We start from the raw sequence: 25,548 nt of genomic DNA on the forward strand, positions 1-25,548 counted from the left end.
TGTCAGGAAAAACCATCAGGTTCACTAATGTCCTTTAGGGAAGGAAACTGCCATTCTTACCTGGTCTGGCCTACATGTGACTCCAGACCCACAGCAATGTGCATGACTCTGAACTGCCCTCTAGGCAATTAGGGATGGGCAATAAATGCTGCCTGGTTCATCTGGTTAATGAAAAAAGAAAAAAACCTATTTAAATGAGATTCAGCGTGGTCTTGATTTAGTGATCACTGGGAATGGGTAGAATCTGCTGTGTGATGTCACATGACTTTATTTCTATATCTTTTTAAGTGTTATAGTGTTTTTTGATTTGGAGGGAAGCAGTAAATGGACATCCTCAACCTGAAACTGATGTGCAAAACAGACCCAGCGTGAGACCTGAACCTATGAATTAGGAACGGGAGTAGGCCATTGAACTCCACAAGCCTGCTCCACAGTTCAGTAAGATCATGTCTAATCTGATAGTGGGCTTGATTCCACTCTTCTGCCTATCCATGATAGCCTTTGACTCCCTTGTTAGCCAAGAATCCTGTTCACCTCTGCTGTGTATTTTGAATGTTCTATCACTGCTGCTGTCTGAGAAAGGGAATTTCACAGACTCGTAACCCTCTTAGGGAAGACTTTCCATTAATCTTCCTTTTAATGAGCGAACCATTATTTTTAAATATGCCCTGTAGTTTTAGGTTCTACACATGAGGAAATATTTTTTTCAGAATTCATCCTGCAATCTGCTCAGGATCTTCCAATAAGATCACCTCTCAATATTGTAAATTCAAATGGATGCAGGCCCAACCTGTTCTGCCTTGCGTAATCAGATAATTCTCTCACAAAGAGAATTAGTTGGGTACCTTCTGAGTTTCCTATGACATATTTACATCTTTCTTCAAGTTAGGACTCCAAGACTGTATTGAGTACTCCACACATGGTATCACCAACCACCTATGAGACTGGTCTCCACCCTGAATTTCTGTTGTGTGTTCGGAAATAGAAACACAAGGTACAAAGTGGGGGAGATTTAGTTCCAAAATGTACCTTTGCTGAGGGGAGGAAAGATACTTGCTGTCTCAATTTTTCAATCCAATATGTTCTGATAAAGAGCACAATGGGATTTACCCAACATGATTCAAAAGGTGCATGTGAATTACATTGTAGAAACTTCTGCAAGTGATAGAGATAATGATGCACAATGTATTGAGACAATATTTTATTGCATCAGTTCATTTTCAGATCGTAACCATAAAGTTGGAACAGTTTCAAAAGGAGCACCAACTCACCAGAGGGAGGAGGAGGCCATCAGCCCTCTGATGCTTTACCATTCAACCTGGCTGGCTGCATGTCAACTCCATGTTCTGTCCTTGGTTCTGGAACTCTTAAAAGAGCCACCAAATAAACTTTAAAAAACTGGACCCAAAATGTTAACTCTGATTTCTGTCCGCAAGATATATCAGTCTCAGTTTTATAATCCCTTTGGGGAGAAGAGATCCCTAACATTGCCCCTGAATGGCCAAGCTCTAGCTTTAAGGTTGTGTCCCCTTCTCCCCCCTCATATCACAACTAGAGGAAACAGTTTCATTATTCTTATCTATCCTATAACATATTAAAATAACCTTAAGCACCTCAATCAGATCCCCTCTTGCTTATTCTCCTAATTTAACACATCCAGCCCCGTTTGTCTACTGATTCTGCACTGCATTCTTCTCTAGGCCAATGTACCTTTCCTAAAAATATGGAATAGTTGCTACACATGTGATTTAGCTAAAACTTTGTATGATTGTAGTATAGTAAGCGCAATACTGTAAGGGATCTGTGTGTCTTTTAGAGGAGCTTCTCCAATACAGCGTACACACGTTTCCAGCACCTGAAACACTCCTTTGCTAACGAACCCACAGTGCTAAGATCTAGTGGCTCATGGGTTTGTTCACTACTAACTAATTTCTGCAATTGGACTCTCAAGTTCAGCCTATGCTTATTCAGTGATAATATCCTTTCTGCAGTTGCAGTAAGAGTCCTGTTAAGTTTTGGTTGGTCTTAACGCAGTTTTTATTTATTTTGTTGCATTACTCAGAGCTGGTTCAGGATGGTTGAGCGGTATTGCTCTGTGATACAACCAGTAATTTTTGTAAGAGCATCAAGCAAAATGCCCCACTCTATTTGTGAAGGTGTCAATATTTGACCATCATTATCAGTTTGTGATTTGCAAGATTGTATTTTGGGAAGTTGGATCATACTGGAGATACAGTTTGCGGTACTTTGTTTTGAAGTGTGCTTCCTGACAAATTTATGTAACAGTTCACACAAACACACACTTTATGTAACAGTTTGTTGCAGAATAAGGAACCAGGTTTGTCCATAAATGACAACATAAATCATTTAAACATATTTACTATTTTATAGATGTAAATTACTGTGAATGCTGAAACTCTGAAGTAAAGTCAGAAAGTGCTACCAACGCTCAGCAGATCCTTAATTCATTCAGGGGATGAGGGTGTTGCTGGTTAGGCAGCATTTATTGCCCATCTCTAATTGCCCAGAGGGCAGTTCAGAGTCACCCATAGCACAGGAACAGACCCCATGGCCCTCCAACCCTGCGCCGATCCAGATCCTCTATCTAAACCAGTCACCTACTTTCCAAGGATCTGTATCCCACTGCTCCCTGCCCATTCACGTGCCTATCTAGATACATCTTAAATGACACTATTGTGCCCGCCTCTACCACCTCCGCTGGCAATGTGTTCCAGGCACCCATCACCCTTATTGTAAAGAACTTTTCACACATATCTCCCTTAAACGTTTCCCCTCTCACCTTGAAATCGTGATCCCCTAGTAATTGAGTCCCCCACTCTGGGGGGAAAAAGCTTCTTGCTCTCCAACCTGTCTATACCTCTCATGATTTTGTAGACCTCAATCAGGTCCCCCCCGAAACCGCCATCTTTCTAATGTAAATAATCCTAATCCACTCAACCTCTCTTCATAGCTAGTGCCCTCCATACCAGGCAACATCCTGGTGAACCTCCTCTGCACCCTCTCCAAATGTGGCGACCAGAACTGTACACAGTATTCCAAATGTGGTCGAACCAAAGTCCTATACAACTGTAACATGACCTACCAACTTTTGTACTCAGTACCCCGTCCGATGAATGAAAGCACGCCGTATGCCATCTTGACCACTGTATTGACCTGCGTTGCCACCTTCAGGGTACAATGGACCTGAACATCCAGATCCCTCTGGGCTTCAGTTTACCCCAGGATTTTTCCATTTACCATATAGTTTGCTCTTGAATTGAATCTTTCTAAATGCATCACCTTGCATTTGCCTGGATTGAACTCCATCTGCCATTTCTCTGCCCAACTCTCTAATCTACCTATATTCTGCTGTAATCTCTGACAGTCCCCTTCACTATCTGCTACTCCACCAATCTTAGTGTCATCTGCAAACTTGCTAATCAGACCATTTATACCTTCTTCCAGATCATTTATGTATATCACAAACAACAGTGGTCCCAACACAGATCCCTGTGGAACACCACTGGTCGCAGTTCTCTGTTTTGAGAAACTCCCTTCCACTACAACTCTCTGTCTCCTGTTGCTCCGCCAGTGTGGGTGTGTAGTCACGTGTAGGCCAGATCAGGTAAGGATGGCAGTTTCCTTCCCTAAAGGACATTAGGCAACCAGCTGGGTTTTTCTTCGACAATGGATTTGTTGTCATCATTGGATTCTCAATTCCAGGTATTTATTGAATTCAAATTCCACCTTCTGCCATTGTGGCATTCAAACCCAGGTCCCCAGAACAATATCTGGGTTGCTGGATTAACAGTGATAAAACCACTAAGCCATTGCCTCCTCTATGCAACTGCTGTGGTGAAGCAGCTTATGATGAAAGATATGATCTTGAAATGTTAATCTTGTGTCTGTCTGTTTCTGTCGCCCCTCTGCCCTTCTTCTCTTCCTCCTCCCCCATTTGTCTTTCTTTCTCTGTCCATCTCTCTCTCTTTCTCCCGCTCTCTCTCTCTGGCTCTCGCGCTCTCTCTATCTCTTTCTCTCTTGCTGTCTGTCTGTTCTTCTCACAAATAATTCTAAAGACGAGATAATGGCCTAATGGCCTTGTCATTACAGTGTAAATCCAGAGGCAGGTAATATTCTGGACACCCAAGTTTGATTCCAGTCATAGTCAGTGGTGGAATTTGTGGTGAAGGAAATTTAATAGTGAGGTAGCGGTGGCACAGTGGTTAGCACTGCTGCCTCACAGTGCCAGGATCCTGGGTTAGATTCCAGCCTTGAGTATCTGCTGAGTGTTCTGGTTTCTTCCCACAGCCTGAAGATGTGCAGGTTAGCTGGATTGGGCTCACTGAAATGCCTGATGTGTGTGCTACGGGGATTAGCTGTGGGTAATGCGAGGTTACAGGAATAGGGTGGTGTGGGTCTGGGTGGGTGTTTTTCGGAGGCTCGGTGCAAACTCGATGGTTCGAATGGCCTCTATCTGCATTGTAGGGATTTTACGAACTCCATGCTTTCAGCATTCCTGTTTTCATTTCTGTATTTTTATGCATAGTACAGATTTCATCAGAGCAGCTGCTTTACACTTATTTGAAATCTATTTCCAGGAGGACAGGAGTCGTCCTTTTATTGCTTCAAGCCCCACAAATGGAGAGGAATCTATTCGGGAGAATTGGGTTGCTAAGAATCCATACGATGTCCATTATGGTGATGTTCATTATTATAATTACATAGCAGACTGCTGGGACTGGACTCATTTTCCAAAGACACGATTTGCATCTGAATACGGCTTCCAGTCGTGGCCATCCTTCTCTACTTTAGAGAGAGTCAGTAAGACTTTCTGTTTCTTTAAGCACCTAGAAATTACTGTTTGGAATTGTTTGACAAGTAAGCAGATCATCTGAGTAAATTAGTGTTGGTTCCCTTTTGACCAATTAAAATAATTCCGTTATATCATGTAGCATATTCCTGTTCTGCACATGTTCGAAGTTTGAATCTCTTGCTTTGGAGGATCTGTTAAAGAGACCTCTTTAACTCATGGTTGTTTTGACTGTTGAAATTGTTCTGTGCAACTGCTGATTTGGAAATTTACCAAGAGGAGTGTTGTTCTGGTTTCGGTAATTTTAGCTGGTCATGTCACAGACGGAAATAGTAAGTTTTGTTTATTTTCTAACTTGCAGTTTTCACTGTGCAAGGTATTGGTGTAGCAATTTATTAAGAGCCTTGTGATGTTAGTGAGCAGTACCATCGTACTGCCAACATGTTTCATGTGTTGAGCAATTCTTTCTGCCAGTTGACTATGTTACCCTGTGGAACGGTCAACTTGTATCTTCAGTGCTTGTGGTGCAGAGTTTTTGTAAAGGAACTCTGTGTTTAGAAATACAGCAGAAAATTTCTGCTCTTGGTACCATAAAAATTTAAAGATAACATAGAGCCACATAGGACTGAAAGAAGCTGTTTGATTTGTATCTATTCATGCTATTTGAAAAGTTTGTCAGATTTATTTCATACTCCCACAAATCTGTTCCTTTTGAAAGTTGTCATATCTTTTTCCATATTCTATTTAAGTATAAACTGTTCTTGAACTGAATAAAATCTTAACAGAGCAACAACTGAAATAAATTTAAGTGGTCAATTCAGTAAATTTGCAATGTACTGGCTCAGTGTATTGTTATATTTGCTAGACATTGACCTTTTTTATTGAACAGTGAATTCCTTTTCTGGGACTCTTAAGAGCAAAGGCTGAAAGTTGTCTGCCCTAAACCAACAAACATCAATTCTGATTTCAATTGGTAAATATCCAAGCTTACACTCCATTTGTACTATTTTGTTCTATAAGTAGCAAAGCATAGATATTTTTAGTTAGTAATTTTAACAAGCCTTGCCTGTAGTACTGTTAAAGTCAGTTCTTCCAATGACCTGATTAAAATCAGCTAAAGCAGCACAGATTGAGGATTTAACCCGAGAATTTTCCAATGGCTTTGGTTTACTGAAGGGAACTTAATATCTAATAGGTGATACCCCAGTGATAATTTAACCCTTTTGGGAACAGTGAACCAAATATCAGCCGTTTCTCATCCATGAGGTGTGTTTGAAACTGCGTTGTTGGAATATATCTGAGCAACTTCACACTTTTCTATTGTATTTGAAGCACATCATTCTGATGGAAGGAAAAATGGCTTTGCCAAAGTCGGACCTCAAAGGTAGTGATCTCAGGGTTACTACCAGTGCCACGTGCTAGTCAGAGGAGAAATAAAAGGAAATACCAGATGATATGTGGCTGAAAAGATGGTATCAAGGAAGGGTTTCAGATTCCTGGGGCATCGGGATCGGTTCTGGGAGAGGTAGGACCTGTACAAATTGGACGGGTTACACCTGGGCAAAACTGGGACTGGTGTCCTGGGGGGGAGTGTTTGCTAGAGTGGTTGGGGAGGGTTTAAACTAATATGCCGGGGGGTGGGAAACCTGTGTAAGAAGTAAGAGAAGGATGGAGCAAGCACAAAAACAAAAGCTGGAAAAGGGAATAAGAAAAGTGATAGGCAAAGAAACCAAGGACAAACAGGGCTATTGAGAAAAATAATGAGACAAGCTTAAAGGCTTTGTGCCTTAATGTGCAGAGCATGTGCAGTAAAGTGGATGAACTAATTGCGCAGAGAGATGTAAACGGGTACGCTAAAATTGGGATTATAGAGACATGGCTGCAGGCTGACCGGGGATGGGAACTGAACTTCCCAGGGTTTTCAGTATTTAGAAAGGTCAGGCAAAAAGAAAAAGGTGGTGCAGGCATTGCTGGTTAAAGAGGAATTTAACACAATAGTGAGAAAAGATATCAGCTCTGACAATGTGGAGTCTGTATGGGTAGAGTTGAGAAATACCAAGGGGCGAAAAACATGAAGAGGTGTCATGTATAGACCCCCAAACTACAGTGGTGATGTTGGGAATGGCGTTAAACAGGAAATTAGAGATGCATGTGATAGGGAATTGTTGGTGATCATGGGTGATTTTAATCTGCACATAGATTGAACAAATCAAAGTAGCCACAATGCCTTAAAGGAGGAGTTCTTGGAATGTGTACGGGACGGTTTTCTTGACCAATATATGGAGGAACTGCTTTAGAATGGGTACTATGTGATGAGAAGGGAATCATTTCTAATTTAGCTATGCAAGACCTCTTGGGGAAGAGCGACCATAAGATGATAGAATTTTTTATCAAGATGGAGAGTGAAGTAGTTGATTCAGAGATAGGGTGCTGAATCTTAATAAAGGAAATGACAAGGAGATGAGGTGTGAGTTGGCCTTGAAAGATTGGGGAGAGTAACTTAAAAGGATGACAGTTGGTAGGCAATGGCTAACACTCAAAAAATGCAAGGAGGAACTGCAGCAACTGTTTATTCCTGTCTGGTACAAAAGCAAAATGAGTAAGAGGGCCAATTCTTGGTTTACAGAGAAGATTAGAGATAGTATCCAAACCAAGGAAGAAGCATACAGATTGGCCAAAAAAAAATTAAATCTGAGAATTGGGAACAGTTTAGAATTCAGCAAAGGAGGGCCAAGGGATTGACTAAGAAGGTCAAAATAGAATATGAAAGTAAGCTTGCAGGGAACACAAAGACTGACACTAAAAGTTTCTATAGGTACATGAAGAGAACGAGATTGGCAAAAACAAATGTAGGTCGCCTAGAGACCAAAACAGGGGAATGTATAATAGGGGACAAGGAGATGGCTGAAACTGAATACATACTTTGGTTTGTCTTCACAAAAGAGAACACAAATAAGATACCAGAATTGTTGGAGGATGCAAGATTTAGTAAGAGGGAAGAATTGTGGGAGATCAGTATTAGTAGAGAAATAGTGCTGGGAAAATTTTATCGGAGATAGTGGGAACTGCAGATGCTGGAGAATCTGAGATAACAAAGTGTGAAGCTGGATGAACATAGCAGGCCAAGCAGCATCTTAGGAGCACAAAAGCTGATGCTTCGGGCCTAGACCCTTCATCAGAAAAGGGGGATGGGGAGAGGGTTCTGAAATAAATAGGGAGAGGGGCGGAGGCGGCTTGAAGGTGGATAGAGGAGAAGATCGGTGGAGAGGACACAGACAAGTTAAAGGGGCGGGGATGGAGCCTGTAGAGGAGAGTATAGGTGGGGAGGTAGGGAGGGGATAGATCAGTCCGGGGAGGACGGACAGGTCAAGGGGATGGGATGAGGTTAGGAGGTAGGGAATGGAGGTGCAGCTCGAGGTGAGAGGAGGGGATAAGTGAGAGGAAGAACAGGTTAGGGAGGCGGGGACGAGCTGGGCTGGTTTTGGGATGCAGTGGGGGCAGGGGAAATTGTGAAATCTACATTGATACCATTGGGCTGCAGGGTTGCTAAGCGGAATATGAGTTGCTGTTCCTGCAACCTTCAGGTGGCATTGTTGTGGCACTGCAGGAGGCCCAGGATGGACATGTCGTCTGAGGAATGGGAGGGGGAGTTGAAATGGTTCGCGACTAGGAGGTGCAATTGTTTGTTGCGAATCCCCAGAACCTGATAATCTACATCCCAGAGACCTCAATTAAGTCGCTCTAGAAATATTGGATGCATTGGCAGTCATCTTCCAGGATTCTATAGCCTCTGGGGCAGTCCAAGCTTTTTGGAGGGTGGCTAATGTCACTCCAGTATTCACAAAGGGAGGTAGAGAGAAAACAGGGAATTGTAGACCAGTAAGCCTAACATCGGTAGTGTGCAGTATTCTCAAATCATTATCAAGAACTTTATTGCAGAGCATTTAGAAAGCAATGGCAGGATCAGACAGACTCAGCATGGATTTATAAAGGGGAAATAATGCTTGACAAATCTGTTGCAATTCTCTGAAGATGTATCAAATACAGTTGACAAGTGGGAGCAGTTCGATGTGCTTTATTTGGACTTTCAGAAAGCATTTGACAAAGTCCTGTGTAAGAGATTAATGTACAAGATTAAAGCACATGGGATTGGGGTAGGTGTATTGAGATGGATAGGAAACTGGTTGGCAGAGAGGAAACAAAGAGTAAGAATTAATGGGTCCCTTTCAAATTGGAAGGTAGTAGCTAGTGGGGTGCCACAGGGATCAGTGCTGGGACCCCAGCTGTTCACAGTATATATTAATGATTTCGATAAGGGAACAAAATGTAACATCTCCAAGTTTGTAGATGATGCCAAGGTGGGTGGGAGGGTGAACTGTGATGAGGATGCAGAAATCCTTCAGCATGATCTGGACAAGTTGGGTGAGTGAGTAAATCAACGGCAGATACAGTATAATTTGGATAAATGTGAGGTTATTCACTTTGGAAGCAAAAACAAGAAGGCAGATTACTACCTGAATGGCTGTAAATTGGGAGAGGGGAGTGTGCAGTGGGACCTGGGTGTCCTTGTGCACCAGTCTCTGAAGGTAAGCATGCAGGTGCAGCAGGTGGTAAAGAAGGCAAATGGTATGTTGGCCTTCGTTGCGAGAGGTTTCGAGTACAGGAGCAGGGATGTGTTGTTGCAGTTATACAGGGCCTTGGTGAAGCCACACCTAGAATATTATGTGCAGTTTTGGTCTCCTTTCCTGAGGAAGGATGCTCTTGGTCTCGAGTGAAGGTTTACCAGGGTGGGACTGACATATGAGGAGAGATCGAATAGGTTAGGGTGATTTTCGCTGGAGTTCACACTATTTAGGGTAGAGATGAGGAGACATTTCTTCACCCAAAGAGTGGTGAGCCTGGGGAATTCATTACCACAGGAAGTAGTTGATGTCAAAACATTGAATGTATTCAGGAGGCAGCTAAATAAAGCACTTGGGGTGAATAGGATCAATGGTTATTGGAGAAAGCTGGATTAGGCTATTGAGTTGGATGATTAGCCGTGATCGTGAAGAATGGTGGAGCAGGTTTGAAGGGCTGAATGGCCTCCTCCTGCTTCTGTTTTCTGTGTTTCTATTTACTTGAAGAGCCTGCTGTATATCCTTACTTGTAGAAAACCAAGTAGCCATGAGACTAAAATAAATATTTTAGGCAATATTGAGAAAAATGAAATAACTCTAATTCTGTTTGTTTTTAATTAACAAGGTTTCTTCTCCTGAAGACTGGTATTACAATAGCTCTTTCACCAATCACCGACAGCATCAAGTTGCAGGCAACAAGAATTTGCTGTATCAAATACAGATTCACTTTAACCTTTCTCACGCAAAGAAGACACCCCTGCAAAGCTTTAAAGATACACTTTACCTTACTCAGGTAGTGACCTAATCTGTACTGTGACCTATGCTGTATCAGAACAATTTAATGTTTGGAACTCATGATAATGAAATGGAAATTCATTTTTCTTCTCAATTGTAGGTGAATTAATGGTCATCAGCTACTGGGTTATGTACACATAAATATCTTAAATCGATTAATTGGACAAATAGAAATAGCTGGACTGCTGGTGTTCGACAATGCCAGTAGGGAACTCTGAATTTCTGGATTTGTGTGTGTAACCCTCTCTCAGCTAAGCTAGCAGGTTAAAACTGGGCTGTAGCAAAAAACACTGCATCGCAGGCTTGGAAGGCTGATACAGATGTTTTATGTAACTCCCTATTAATCAATTATAAAGTGGAACTGTATGAGGTTTTATTGAGCCTTAATAGCCAGGTCGTTGCATTCCTACTATGAAAAAGCATGGTTTCGGAGGAGGAGGAATGTAAATTGTTGATAACAAGAACAGTGTTTACAAAAATCTAATTGAGTTTTTAGTGGGAAATTACAAACTTTTTGTGGATATGAAGAAAATAGGACCAGTTCAGGGATACTTCAGTTTAAAATGTCCACTTTTTGTGGAACCTTTGAAGATTTTAGATACTTAAGTTTGAGGACAGTAGAGCACTTTTAGATGGGACATAGATTTAGATAATTTCAAGCCAGGGTCTCCGTCCCTCTTTTGTTTGATATAGTAACATTGATGATGATGTGTACCCATCATTAAGATGCGCTCCTTTATGTTCTGTATATAACATACAGGTAATGCAAGCCGAATGTATAAAAGCCCAAACTGAATTCTACCGTCGAAGTCAAAGTGAGATAATTGATGGTCAAGGATTGACGATGGGAGCGTTATACTGGCAGCTAAATGATATCTGGCAGGCTCCCTCCTGGGCTTCCATTGGTATGCATTTTCCTAACAAAGACACCTCTATACTTTGTACCCCTCGAATTCCAGCACAAAAGTTTTCTCCTACAAACAAATAATTTCTGATGTTGAGACCTTTTGGATGCTTTAATGTCTGCACAAGGTCATGACGGTCTAAAAATGTTCTCTTTAAAAACTGGGATAGGTTCTCTGATAATGGGAACCGCAGATGCTGGAGAATCCAAGGTAATGAAACGTGAGGCTGGATGAACACAGCAGGCCCAGCTGCATCTCAGGAGCACAAACCTTTGTGCTCCTGAGATGCTGCTGGGCCTGCTGTGTTCATTCAGCCTCACATTTCATTATCTAGGTTCTCTGATACTGTGTTGTTGAGCAAGACCCATGTTTTTACAATGCTGTTCACAACCTCAGCATGTTACAAAACTGTTTACAGCCAATTAAGTACTTCATAAAATGTAGTCACTACTGGAATGTAGGAGACACAGTAACCATAATGACAGGAAAAATTATCAAAACGTGCTGTCTCCAACAATGCAACATTTCCACAACACTGAACTGAAGTGTTAACGTAGGTTTGTGTTTACGGCTTTGGAGACTCGAATGCACACTTCACTGACAAGGATGTTTATGGTGAGCCATACTGAGGCTTTTCCATATCTGAAAATCAGATACTTTGATTAGTATTTTGTATGTGCTGATGTAATTTCCTGTAGGCCCAGACTTGGATCATTTGAGGCTTCTGTCAGAATATAGATTAATAAAAACGGAAGCAGTGTTACGTTACACATTTACATTCGTACAAAATGGCTTTGGATCAGTGCAAACTGGATGTAATACACCATCTTCATTAGAATGAAACAAGTAATGCGAGAAAAAACTTTGTACCACTTCAGAACAATTGTTGAAACTATAAATGCATGTTGAGGTTGTACAGGGTATTGGTGAGGCCTCTTCTGGAATACTGTGTCCAGTTCTTGTCGCCCTGCTATAGGAAGGATATTATCAAGCTGGAGAGGGTTCGGAAGGGATTTACTGGCTATGGAAGGTTTGAGTTATGAAAATAGGTTGGGACTTTCTTCTCTGGAGCATAGGAGGTTGAGAGGCGACGTAATAGAAGTTTATAAAATAATGAGAGGTATAGATAGAGGTAACGGTAGTTTTTCTTTTCCCTAAGGTGGGGGGATTTCAGGACCAGGGGCCACATTTTTAAGGTGAGAGGAGAGAGATTTAAAAAAGACTTAAGAGGCAATTTTTTTACACAGAGGGTGGCTCGAGTACGGAATAAACTTTCTGAGGAGGGGGTGGATGTGGGTATAATTACAACCTTTAAAAGACGTTTGGATAGATGCATGAATAGGAAACATTTGGAGAAATATAGGTCAGGAGCAGACAGATGGGGCTAGATTAGTTTTGGATTATGTTTGGCATAGAATTGTTGGACTGAAGGGTCTGTTTCTGTGCTATATGACTCTATAACTCTACAAGGTGAAGGCAAGTTTGAAAACTAATATTTCTTAATTTCAGACTTTAGACTGAAATTTTTGTAAGAAAGATAAGCTAGCCCACAGATATCTGGAGGGGAAAATTATTGACCTGAAGGCAAAATTAAAATGTTATAGATTGACTATTTCGCAATAGATTCTTGAGTTTGGACTGTCATGGTTATTAGCATTTTTAAACCTAAAATTATATGGTTTCAGTTTTTGTCAATGAGTTAGACAGCACAGGACAAAACAAGGACTGGTATTGTAATTGGCAGGATATGACCAGAGATGTTCTGTAAAGATCTGTGTTGGGACCTTGACTGTACGCTGTATTTGTTAATAGCTTAAATGTTTGCATAAAAAACTACATATCAAGATTTACTGATGACACACCGATGGCATGTAAGTATTGTAGATGAGCATGAAATAACAAAGCGATATTGAGAAAGTAAAGAATCGCACAATTACAGTATCACTGAATTATTGTGGTGTAAAAGGAGGCTATTTGGCCCAGCATACTTGCACAAGTGGGCAGAAGAAAGAAACATGAGCTAATCCACTCTGGATCTCAAAAAGGAGAGACCAGGAAATGTTCTCAATGCTGAAAATAGCAACAGTGGAGGTCCAAAGAGAGTTTGGGAGGAGGTGTTGGATACTCTGATCATTAAAATGTCATAAATAGCTACAGAAAACAATCAGAAAGTTAATCCAAACCTGTACTGAAGGGTTAAAAAAAGAACAAAGAAAATTACAGCACAGGAACAGGCCCTTTGGCCCTCCAAACCTGCGCCATTTGAGATCCTCTGTCTAACCTGTCATCTATTTTCGAAGGGTCTGTGTCCATTTGCTCCCCGTCCATCCATGTACCTGTCCAAATATATCTTAAAAGATGCTAGCGTGTCTGCGTCTACCACCTCTGCTGGCAACATGTTCCAGGCACCCACCACCCTCTGTGTAAAGAACTTTGCATGCATATCTCCCTTAAATTTTCCACCTCTCACTTTGAACTCATGACCCCTAGTCAGTGAGTCCCCCGCTCTGGGGGGAAAAAGCTTCTTGCTATCCACCCTGTCTATACCCCTCATGATTTTGTAGACCTGGACTTGAAGCATTAACTGTTTCTCTCTCTACAGTCATTGCCAGACCTGCTGAGTTTCTCCAGCAATTGCTGTTTTTGTTTGTTTCAGATCTACAGTCTCTGCAGTTCTTTGTTTTATTATACATTTCCAATCAGTTGGCAAAAGGGAATGTTTTGGTAGAACAGAAGCACACCGTCTTTAGGTTGGGGCGTGGGGGTTTCTGATACACAAACTGTTTTGTGGATTTTCCTAACTTTATCTTTGCTTTGAGAGGTGTGTGGTGGAAAGCTGCTTTAAAGTTATTTATGGTTTAGACTTTGACCTTCATTTGAAGAGTGTTGAGTATCGTAAACACATTGCTGTTTGTGAGAGCTTTCTATGTACATATTGTCTGCAGTGTTACCTGCATTCCAACATGCCTCCACTTTGGAACATATTTTGTCATGAAGCGTTTTGGGTGTTCTGAAGGATGCTACAGAAATTCATGTCTTTTTTATTTTAAAAAATAAACCACTTCAAGTCCCTTTGCTCAGCTTCCAAAGATTTGTGTTTGATTTTGTCAGATTATTCCAGGCAAGATGCACTGCACTGTTTACAGTTCTACTTAGCAGATTGGCAGCCATTTAAATACTTGGCAGGTCTGTGTTTCTATTCTATGATGAATTTTGTAAATTGATGTTTTGGCAAGAAAGAAGAAAGAACAGTTTTATTTGCTTGCATACCCCAGCATTCGCAGTAGTGTTTATTTTCCAACTACTGGAAATGTAGGACATATTGTTGGCCGTTATTCTCCAGTTGTACTATTGGAGAGGGTGGGAGAAATAGTTGCCACAAAACAAGACAACATGAGAGATGAAATATGGTCTTCTAGCTAGGAAGTATCTACAGAGAGGGGAGTGAATGGAGAAATTGGAGCTAGGACAGAATCGTCCATGATTTTATTGAATGTTGGAGCTGGCTTGAGAGGTTGCCTAGATTACTCCCTGCTCCCTTTTTATGTTCTTATTATTTTTGATAGATTCTGTGTTTTGAGTTCCTCATGAAACATGCATGCATTTGTACCGGGCGATGTAAACTTCTAGTAGAGAATAGCTAATCAAAAATGACCTCTTTGGCTTCTGTGATAACCTACTCAACTTTCATTTTCCAATTCATACACATTTGGTGAATTATCTTTTCAAGTGAACATTAAAATGTAATGTTTATATCTCAAAAGAATTGACCTCTGATAAAAATGCAAAAAGTCCCAAATAGTTTCTAAGGTCAGAGTAATGTAGAGGTATTAGATATTAGGGGTGCACCTCATTGTCTGTGATGTTGTCTTTTGGACAAGATATCAACTAAGGTTCCATCTGCCTTCCCTGGTGGATATGAAAAATCCCTTGGCCTCGTACTGAAGAAGCATAGAAGGACTTCTCCACAATGTCATAACAAATATTTATTCCTGAAATAACATAGGTTAAAAATACACAGATTACCTGATTGTTATCATGCTGCTGTTTAGTGGAGCTTGAGTGCACAAATTGGCTACGTTTCCTAATTTGCAACGGTGACAATACTTCAAAAGTAATTCATTGACTATAAAGAGCTTTGGAATATTTGGGGCCCTGTTATGATGCAGTGGTGTTCCTACCTCTGAACTGGGAGGCTTCAGTTCAAGTCCCATCTGCTCCAGAATTGTGTAATACCATTTCTGAACAGGTTGATTAGAAAAATAGGGGCATTGGCATTGGGAAAGGTGCTACATGAATACATATGAATTCTTGTTTTCTTTGTTGCACTGTTGGTCATATGATGACAATTCTGATTAACTTACCTCTTTCCTCTGCAAAATTTTACCTCTGAACTTTCCAGTTTAATTTATTAATCTGTTTATGTTTGCTAATTCTAAAAGTGTAGTACATATCTTTATGGTTAGAATTTCAAAGCAAACCAATGCTAATGTGGATGTATTTTTAGTTATTGTTGCGGCAGCAGCTGAAAATGCCTCATTCTTTTTCCTTCTCCCAGAATATGGAGGTAAATGGAAGATGCTTCATTACTTTGCACGGAATTTCTTTGCTCCTGTTTTGCCAGTAGCTTTTGAAGAGCATGGAACACTTTTGATCTATGGTGTTTCTGATTTACCTTCAAACCTTAAACTCATTCTTCAGGTATGCATTACTTACAGAGATACCAGAACCAGGTAACTATCAGGCCGTGCTCTCTTCTGTAGGAAAGAGAAGGCCAAAGGCTGACCTGACAGATGTTTCTGAAATTGTTAAATAGTATAACACAGAAAAGATATTTCTATTTGTGGGGAGACCAAAATTACAAATTTAAGAAAGCTAGAAAAAAATCCAATCAGAATTCAGGAGAAATCTCTTTAAGCAGAGATTGGTGAGAATGCGAAACTTGGTAATGTCAGAAAGGTTTGATACAGTTAGCATGAATGCATTAAAAGGAAGCTGGCCAAGCACATGGGATGGGTGTTAGAAAGATCATGGGAGGTATTTTTTTCCCCAGACATGGACTACATGTAGTGATTAGCCTGTTCTGTGTGGTAAATGCTGTAAACCCCTGATGGTTGATTCTTTAGCCTTTTACCCGGGAAAGTTGTATTTTAACCCCATTGGTTAAATGTGAATTAAGTGTCACCTGTGATTGGAACCTGCTTATCTTCCACTTTAGGCAATTGTTTCAACTTCAGGAAAAGGTTGCTAGCTCATGAACTTGGGATGGTCGATGTTTGTAACCATTGTGAGTTCTGTAAATTGCAGGTTTTTTGAAAGATTCACAAGGTTCTGTTTATAACTGCTTGAATGCTTTTAAAGTCAGGTGGTCAGCTAAACATAATTAATTTTTAGTTCAGAAGTGAGGAGCTTCTTCGGGGACGTTATCAGAAGTATGGACTATTTGAACTGAATGGCCTGTTTCTGTGCTTTATGTATTCTATAAAGTACAGACAATAGTTAACAATTCAAATGTAAACAGCTTACATGTTTGGAACTCTACTTGATTCAGTCTAGGCAATATGAAAGCTACCTATATTGATGTAGATATTATTATTGTTTATTCAGTCTCTCTAGCAAACCCGGTTAATCTTTTTAACAACAGCCTCGTTCCCAATCTTTTGTAAGATTGTGTTTCTTTTGCAAGACAATTTGTGTTACAGCATTTAGCCTTAAACTGATGCCCTGGTGTCATGTATCAGCTGGAACTCATTGTATGAGCTATAGGTTTGATTGTATTTAATTCTTAATATTTTTGCTGTGTAGATTAAGGTTTACCAGTGGAATTTGATGAAACCAGTGTGTGTTTATGCCACTGAGTCATTTATTCTTAAGGCAAGGACTTCAGCCCCTGTTTACAAGGAAGTCACTGATGATCTGCTGAGGCGATGTGACTGCAGCAGATATAACTGCATAGTAACGTTTTATCTTGAAGAAAATGGCCAACAGCTTGGACCTTCAAACTATTACTTATTATCTTCTTTAAAAGATGCTCAGATGCTCAGAAAGCCACACGTTAATGTAAGTAATAATGTTATGTCTCCTTGAACACCTCTATAAACTATGAACTGAAAGAACGATGGAAGCTGTAAATTGGAAATAAAAACAGAAGTTGCTGGAAAAACACGGCAGGTCTGGCATCGTCTCTGGGGAGAAATCAGAGTTAACATTTTGGGTTGAATGACTTGGACCCAAAACGTTAACTCTGATTTATCTCCACAGATGTTGCCAGACCTGCTGAGTCATTCCAGCAATTTTTATGTTGTGTGTAAGTAAAAATAATTACAGTTGTGATTTGAATTGATTAAACTATGAGCTGACTTGCTTAGTACCTCAGATATCTCGAAATCATTGGCCATATTACCTGTGTTTAACCAAACTTAACTTGTGATTTATCGCCATTAGCAAATGTTGTGGTGTAGTGGTAGTGTCCCTACCTCTGGCCCAGGAGGGCCAGGCTCAAGTCCTGCCTGCCTTGAAGTTGTGCCATAACACAGATTCATTAGAAATACTCAGTCTAAGATATACATCTTAGGGGCAGCACAGTGGCTCAGTGGTTAGCACTGCAGCCTCACAGCGCCAGGGACCCAGGTTCAATTCCAGCCTCGGGTAACTGTCTGTGTGGAGTTTGCACATTCTCCCCATGTCTGCGTGGGACTTCCTCTGGGTGCTCTGGTTTCCTCTCACAGTCCAAAGATGTGCAGGTTAGGTGGATTGGCCATGCTAAATTGCCCATAGTGTTCAGGGGTGTGTAGCTTGGGTGGGTCTGGGTGGGATGCTCTGAGGTTCTGTGTGGACTTGCTGGGCCGAAGGGCCAGTTTCCACACTGTAGGAATTCTAATTCTAAAATCTAACATATCCTTAAAATAATCTTTTTTTTTTAAATGATTTATAAAATGTGCAAACATGCTTGGTCTGAATTCATGTTTGAATTGCACAGTTTTAAAGTTTTGGCTTGAAAGTGTATCATCGTTTCAGCAGGTGATCCGAACAGTTGGATTTGAAGATCTTACCCAATGTAGGGAATTTAATTAAAAGTGTTGTAGCATATTTACTTACTGAATTTCCGCAGGATCTTTCTTTTCCTTCCATGCTTGTTACTGTACATATGAACAAGGAACAAGTGTAGGCCACTCGGCCCTTTTGAGCATGCTGAACCATTCAATACGATCATGGCTGATCTGATTTTAACCGTAACTCTATATTCCTACATATCCCTCGATAATCTTTCATCCCCTTGGTAATCAAGAATCTGTCTACCTCTGTCTTCAAAATGTTTAAAAAATTCTGCATTCACTACCTTTTGAGGAAGGGAGTTCCAAAGACTCAGCCCTTTGAGATAAAAAAAAGTTTTCCTGTCTCTGTCTTAAATGGGTTTTATAACTCTGACCCCGGTTCTAGATCACAAGAATAAGCATCGCTTTAATCCATCTAGTCAAATCCCTTCAGGATCTTGAATGTTTTAATAAAGGCATCTTTGACTCTTCTAAACTTCAGACAATACTGGCCTCGTCTGTCTTGCCTTCCCTCATAAGGCAAACTACTCATTCCAGGGATTAGCCTAATAAACTTCTCTGAACTGTAATCTTACTATAACTTACATCCTTCTGTAAGTACAGCAACCTGTACTCTACACAGTACTCCAATGTGCAGTAAATGATATGAGGAATACACTGCATTCATCCAACATAATTAGCCTGGGGGCTTAGACCATTTTTGGAGCTAGGCTGGCTTTACCATAATTGACAAATTGCCTGCAATACTTCCACACAGTATCCAGCACTATTGCTCAACTGGCTGAAAGTGCACTTACCTGGTTCAATGCTTAACCGTCTGATCAGAACCAGAGAATCTCTTGCAGTGACTTCCGTTTCCTTCCCTTGTTGATCCCTGACTGTTAGCTTTTGTGCCTAAAGATTCATCTTTGGTCCTGTCCTATTTCTCACCTGCATATTGCTACTGAACAACAAGGACGTCGTCAGTTTCCACATGAACACTGAATGCTTCACCTCTACCTCATCACCATGTGTCTCAATCTCTGTTGCTGCTAGCTGATCAGACTGCTTCCCTGACATCCTCCAACTCAATATTGGGAAGTCCAGAGAGCTCAACCACTCCACATTTACAAGCCCTTTGTCCAAGGGATCATTCTTGCAAACCACCTCTGGACCCTATAAAATGCCAGCACATCCTTCCATGGATAAGGGCCCAAATCTGCTCACAATATTCCAAACATGGTTAGACCAGAGCCTTTATAGCCTCAGCAGTACAGCTCTACTGTTGTATTCTAGCCCTCTTGAAATGAATGCTGACATTGCATTTGCCTTCCTAAATGCCAGCTGAACTTGCATGTTTTAGTTGAAGGGAATCCTCAACTAGGACTCCTAAGTCCCTTTATGCTTCAGTTTTCTGCAGTCTTTCCCCATTTAGAAAATAGTCTTCGCCTCTTCTTCCTACTAAAGTGCATCACCTCACACTTTTCTACATTGCATTCCACCTGCCACTTCTTTACCCACTTGCCCTAGCCTGCCCGGGTCCTTCTGCAGCCTCCCTACTTCCTCGACACTACCTGTCCCTCCACTTATCTTTAGGACATCTGCAACATTAGCAACAATGCCCTCAGTTCCTTCATCCAGATGTAATGTGTAACATGAATAGTTGTGGTCTTAACACTGACCCCTGTGGAATTCCATTAGTCACTGGCTGCCATCCTTATGAAGACCCCTTTATCCCTTCTCTCTGCTTTCTGCCAGTCAGCCAATCCTCTATCCATGCCAATACTGAGCCCCTAACATCATGGGCTGTTACCTTATTTAGCAGCCTCCTGTGCAGCACCTTGTCAAAGGCCGCCTGGAAATCCAAACGTTTTACTCTTCGTAAATTGAAATCATCCACAAATGTGCTGTAAGTGTCATAATTTGCATGAAGCCCCACTCATCTATCATCTGTTGAATTTCTCTTTTGTGGCTTGTCACATTTTGATAATTCTCCTGTGTGCTTTCCTGTGGGATATATTTTACTGTGTTGAATATCTAAGGTTTGTTGGAGGAGTTCAGTGAACCAGCCAAAGCTCTGATTCTGAGAGAAAGGACAAAGGTTTTAGGAGCCCAGCCTTTAGAATTGGAATTTGCACACACGCAAGATCCTAGACATTATGAATTAAGGTGAAATATTGCAAGCAATTCTGGTCACCACCCCTTAGGAAGGATGCCAAGGACTTGAGAGGGTACACCTTTACAAAACTTCAGTTTTATGGAGAGACACCAGAGACTGGGATGGTTAGAAAGAGGCGTTCAAAGGCATGAATGGTCTCGCTAAGGTAGGTAAGGAGAACTGCTTCCAATAGTGAGGAAGTTGGTAACCAGAGGGGACAGACTCCAGATAAGTGACAAGAGAATCAGAGATGGCCTGAGTGTTCTATGCGATGAATGATGATCAAGGATGCATTGCTTAAAAGTGTAATTGAACTGCTTTTCTAGTAACTTACAGATGAAAAATGGATGAATAGTTAAGTAGAAAATATTGCAGGATCACACAAAAGAGAAAAGAAATAGAACTAATTGGATAGTAGAGACAGGCTGTAATGAATGGCAACCTCCTCTGTTATATTAATACTGTAGACAATTCTGTTCAGGCAACAGTCTCTCCTCTCGGGTTGTGCAAAGTATGATATCCTTCACTAGTTCTAAATTATTCTTATACATCTGTTAAGGTTTGACAGCTTCTGTGGTTCCTGAACAAAGCATTCCCATTTGGACACCTGTAGCAAGCATTTGGGTGGGTACTGTAATTTGATGGCTGTTATTGGACCAGTTATCCAAAAACCTAATTAGTACTTAAGAAGAGTGAATTCAAGTGGATTGGGGAACTTAAATTGAACCCTCCTAGAATGAAGAGCTGTTCCTGGTAATTGTGACCATGAAACTACTGGATTACCATAAAAATAAATCTGATTCATGAATATCGTTAAGGGACGGAAACCTGTCCCTGTCCGTTCTGGCCTCTGTGTGACTCTAGAACTCTTATTCGCTTACTGAAATGGCTCAGCAAGCCATTTGGTTGTATTCAAGGAGGTGCCTCACCCTCAAGGACAATAAGCGTCTCAGCTGCAAGATTCATTCTTTTGTATAGGTTAAAGGTGATGGCCTAGTGGTATTATCACTAGACGATTAACCCAGAGACCTTGCTAAATGCTCTGGGGACCTGGATTCTAGTCCTGCTACAGCTGATGATGGAATTTGAATTCAGTAAATTCCTGGAATTAAGGGTCTAATGATCACTATGAATCAGTTGTCGGAAAAACCCGTCCGGTTCACTAATATCCTTAGCTACATTTGACTCCAGACCCACAGCAATGTGGTTGACACTTGACTGCCCCCTGCAGTTAAGGATGGATAATAAATGCTGGCTTGGCCTGTGAAGCCACATCCCATGAATGAATGATAAAAAAACCCAATCAGTAAGTATGCCCTTCTTTCACTCTGCTCTGTTCTATTTTGTGTTGACAGATACCTTAGCCTCTCATTGCCAGTTGTCACTGAATTGCAGCATGCAGTATTTGCTCTGCTACTTTGTTGTGTAAGCAGTATAGCAATTAAAATTAGAAAAATTGTCTGAAGTAGCATTTAGAATTGAATTTCGATATTTTAGCAGGAGCTAATTAAAGTTTTATGAATGTTGTCTTCTCTAGGATTTCAGGTCAGGAAACTACAGGTACTACTGTTATAATTTCATTTAGATGCACTTCAGTACTGCGAGATAACAAAGCGTGGAGCTGGATGAACACAGCAGGCCAAGCAGCATCTCAGGAGCACAAAAGCTGATGTTTCGGGCCTAGACCCTTCATCAGAGAGGGGGATGGGGTGAGGGTTCTGGAATAAATAGGGAGAGAGGGGGAGGCGGACCAAAGATGGAGAGAAAAGAAGATAGGTGAAAAGGAGAGTATAGGTGGGGAGGTAGGGAGGAGATATGTCAGTCCAGGGAAGACGGACAGGTCAAGGAGGTGGGATGAGGTTAGTAGGTAGGAGATGGAGCTGCGGCTTGGGGTGGGAGAAAGGGATGAGTGAGAGGAAGAACAGGCTAGGGAGGCAGAGACAGGCTGGGCTGGTTTTGGGATGCAGTGGGTGGAGGGGAAGAGCTGGGCTGGTTGTGTGGTGCAGTGGGGGGAGGGGACGAACTGGGCTGGTTTTGGGATGCTGTGGGGGAATGGGAGATTTTGAAGCTGGTGAAGTCCACATTGATACCATTGGGCTGCAGGGTTCCCAAGTGGAATATGAGTTGCTGTTCCTGCAACCTTTGGGTGACATCATTGTGGCACTACAGGAGGCCCTTGATGGACATGTCGTCTGAGGAATGGGAGGGGGAGTTGAAATGGTTCGCGACTGGGAGGTGCAGTTGTTTGTTGCGAACTGAGCAGAGGTGTTCTGAAAAGCGGTCCCCAAGCCTCCGCTTGGTTCCCCAATGTAGAGTAAGCCACACCGGGTGCAGTGCATACAGTATACCACATTGGCAGATGTGCAGAACTTCTTCACATGGGAAGTCATCTTGGGGCCTGGGATAGGGGTGAGGGAGGAGGTGTGGGGGCAAGTGTAGCACTTCCTGCGGTTGCAGGGGAAGGTGCCGGGTGTGGTGGGGTTGGAGGGGAGTGTGGAGCGGACAAGGGACTCATGGAGAGAGTGGTCTCTCCGGAAGGCAGACAAGGGGGTATGGAAAAATGTCGTGGGTGGTGGCGTCGGACTGTAGATGGCAGAAGTGTCCGAGGATGATGCATTGTATCCGGAGGTTGGTGGGGTGGTATGTAAGAATGAGGGGGATCCTCCTGGGGCGGTTGTGGCGGGGGCGGGGTGTGAGGGATGTGTTGCGGGAAAAGCGGGCGACGCGGTCAAGGGCATTCTCGATCACTGTGGGGGGATAGTTGCGGTCCTTGAAGAATGTGGACATCTGGGATGTGCGGGAGTGGAATGCCTCATCCTGGGAGCAGATGCGGAGGAATTGGGAATAGGGGATGGAATTTTTGCAGGAGGGTGGGTGGGAGGAGGTGTATTCTAGGTAGCTGTGGGAGTTGCTGGGCTTGAAATGGACATCAGTTTCTAGCTGGTTACCAGAGATGGAGACTGAGGTCCAGGAAAGTGAGGGATGTGTTGGAGATGGCCCAGGTGAGCTTGAGTTTGGGGAGGAAGGTGTTGGTGAAGTGGATGAACTGTTCGAGCTCCTCTGGGGAGCAAGAGGCGGCGCCGATACAGTCATCAATGTACCGGAGGAAGAGGTGGGGTTTGTGGCCTGTGTAGGTGCGGAAGAGGGACTGTTCCATGTAACCTACAAAGAGGCAGGTATCGCTGGGGCCCATGCGGGTGCCCATGGCCACCCCCTTAGTCTGTAGGAAGTGGGAGGAATCGAAAGAGAAGTTGTTGAGGGTGAGGACGAGTTTGGCTAGGCGGATGGGGGTGTCGGTGTCGGTGGAGGGGGACTGGTCTGGCCTGCGGGACAGGAAGAAACGGAGGGCCTTGAGGCCATCTGCGTGAGGAATACAGGTGTATAGGGATTGGACGTCCATGGTGAAAATGAGGTGTTGGGGGCCAGGGAATTGAAAGTTCTGGAGGAGGTGGAGGGCGTGGGTGGTGTCACGGACGTAGGTAGGGAGTTCCAGGACCAAAGGGGAGAAAATGGAGTCCGGACAGGTGAAGATGAGTTCGGTAGGGCAGGAACAGGTTGAGACAATGGGTCGACCAGGGCAGGCAGGTTTGTGGATTTTGGGAATGAGATAGAAACGGGCCGTGTGGGGTTGGGGAACAGTGAGGTTGGAGGCTGTGGGTGGGAGGTCCCCTGAGGTCGAGGTGAACTACAGCCCGACCAGTCCCCCTCCACCGACACCCTCATCCGCCTAGCTGAACTCGTCCTCGCCCTCAACTTCTCTTTTGATTCCTCCTCCTTCCTACAGTCAAAGGGGGTGGCCATGGGTACCCGCATGGGCCCAAGCTATGCCTGCCTCTTTGTAGGTTACGTGGAACAGTCCCTCTTCCGCACCTACTCACGCCCCAAACCCACCTCTTCCTCCGTTACATTGATGACTGTATCGGCGCCGCCTCTTGCTCCCTAGAGGAGCTCGAACAGTTCATCCAATTCACCAACACCTTCCACCCCAACCTCAAATTCACCTGGGCCACCTCCAACACATCCCTCACTTTCCTGGACCTCTCAGTCTCCATCTCAGGTAACCAGCTAGAAACTGATGTCCATTTCAAGCCCACCGACTCCCACAGCTACTTAGAATACACCTCCTCCCACCCACCCACCTGCAAAAATTCCATCCCCTATTCCCAATTCCTCCGCCTCCACCGCATCTGCTCCCAGGAAGAGGCATTCCACTCCCGCACATCCCAGATGTCCACGTTCTTCAAGGACCGCAACTTTACCCCCGCAGTGGTCGAGAATGCCCTTGACTGTGTCGCCCACGTTTCCTGCAACACATCCCTCACACCCCGTCCCCGCCACAACCGCCCCAAGAGGATCCCCCTCGTTCTTACATACCACCCCACCAACCTCCAGATACAATGCATCACCCTTTGACACTTCTGCCATCTATAATCCGACCCCACCACCCAAGACATTTTTCCATCCCCACCCTTGTCTGCCTTCCGGAGAGGCCACTCTCTCCATGAGTCCCTTGTCCGCTCCACACTCCCCTCCAACCCCACCACACCCGGCACCTTACTCTGCAACCGCAGTAAGTGCTATACTTGCCCCCCACCTCCTCCCTCACCCCCATCCCAGACCGCAAGATGACTTTCCATATTAAGCAGATGTTCACCTGCACATCTGCCAATGTGGTATACTGTATCCACTGCACCCGGTGTGGCTTCCTCTACATTGGGGAAACCAAGCGGAGGCTTGGGGACCGCTTTTCAGAACACCTCCACTCGGTTTGCAACAAACAACTGCACCTCCCAGACGCAAACCATTTTAACTCCCCCTCCCATTCCTCAGACGACATGTCCATCATGGGCCTCCTGCAGTGCCACAATGATGTCACCTGAAGGTTGCAGGAACAGCAACTCATATTCCGCTTGGGAACCCTGCAGCCCAATGGTATCAATGTGGACTTCACAATCTTCAAAATCTCCCGTTCCCCCACTGCATCCCAAAACCAGCCCAGCCTGTCCCCGCCTCCCTAACCTGTTCTTCCTCTCACCTATCCCTTCCTCCCTCCTCAAGCTGCACCTCCATTTCCTACCTACTAACTTCATCCCACCTCCTTGACCTGCCTGTCTTCCCTGGACTGACCTATCCCCTCCCTACCTATACTCTCCTCTCCACCCATCTTCGGTCCACCTCCCCCTCTCTCCCTATTTATTCCAGAACACTCTCCCCATCCCCCCTCTCT

The 25,548-nt window shown here is 43.0% G+C and overlaps 1 protein-coding gene across 4 annotated transcripts in view; it reads left to right on the plus strand.

The window, feature by feature from the left end:
- Positions 1 to 25,548, plus strand: part of manba (mannosidase, beta A, lysosomal) — an 82,341-nt gene that overhangs the window by 55,630 nt on the left and 1,163 nt on the right. The window contains exons 12-17 of one of the 4 annotated variants that reach the window (XR_007247144.2): positions 4,599 to 4,817; positions 10,055 to 10,222; positions 10,985 to 11,129; positions 15,688 to 15,830; positions 16,935 to 17,189; positions 20,881 to 20,945. Coding sequence is in view for 3 of the 4 variants with exons in the window: in XM_048526856.2 (XP_048382813.2) it covers positions 4,599 to 4,817; positions 10,055 to 10,222; positions 10,985 to 11,129; positions 15,688 to 15,830; positions 16,935 to 17,189 (930 nt within the window). In the remaining variant the exon portion in view is untranslated. The remainder of the gene's footprint in view (positions 1 to 4,598; positions 4,818 to 10,054; positions 10,223 to 10,984; positions 11,130 to 15,687; positions 15,831 to 16,934; positions 17,190 to 20,880; positions 20,946 to 25,548) is intronic. The other 3 variants (XM_048526866.2, XM_048526856.2, XM_048526887.2) reach the window with 3 other exon arrangements.

This window comes from Stegostoma tigrinum, chromosome 1 (assembly GCF_030684315.1).
Source record: "Stegostoma tigrinum isolate sSteTig4 chromosome 1, sSteTig4.hap1, whole genome shotgun sequence".
Classification (NCBI taxonomy): domain Eukaryota; kingdom Metazoa; phylum Chordata; class Chondrichthyes; order Orectolobiformes; family Stegostomatidae; genus Stegostoma; species Stegostoma tigrinum.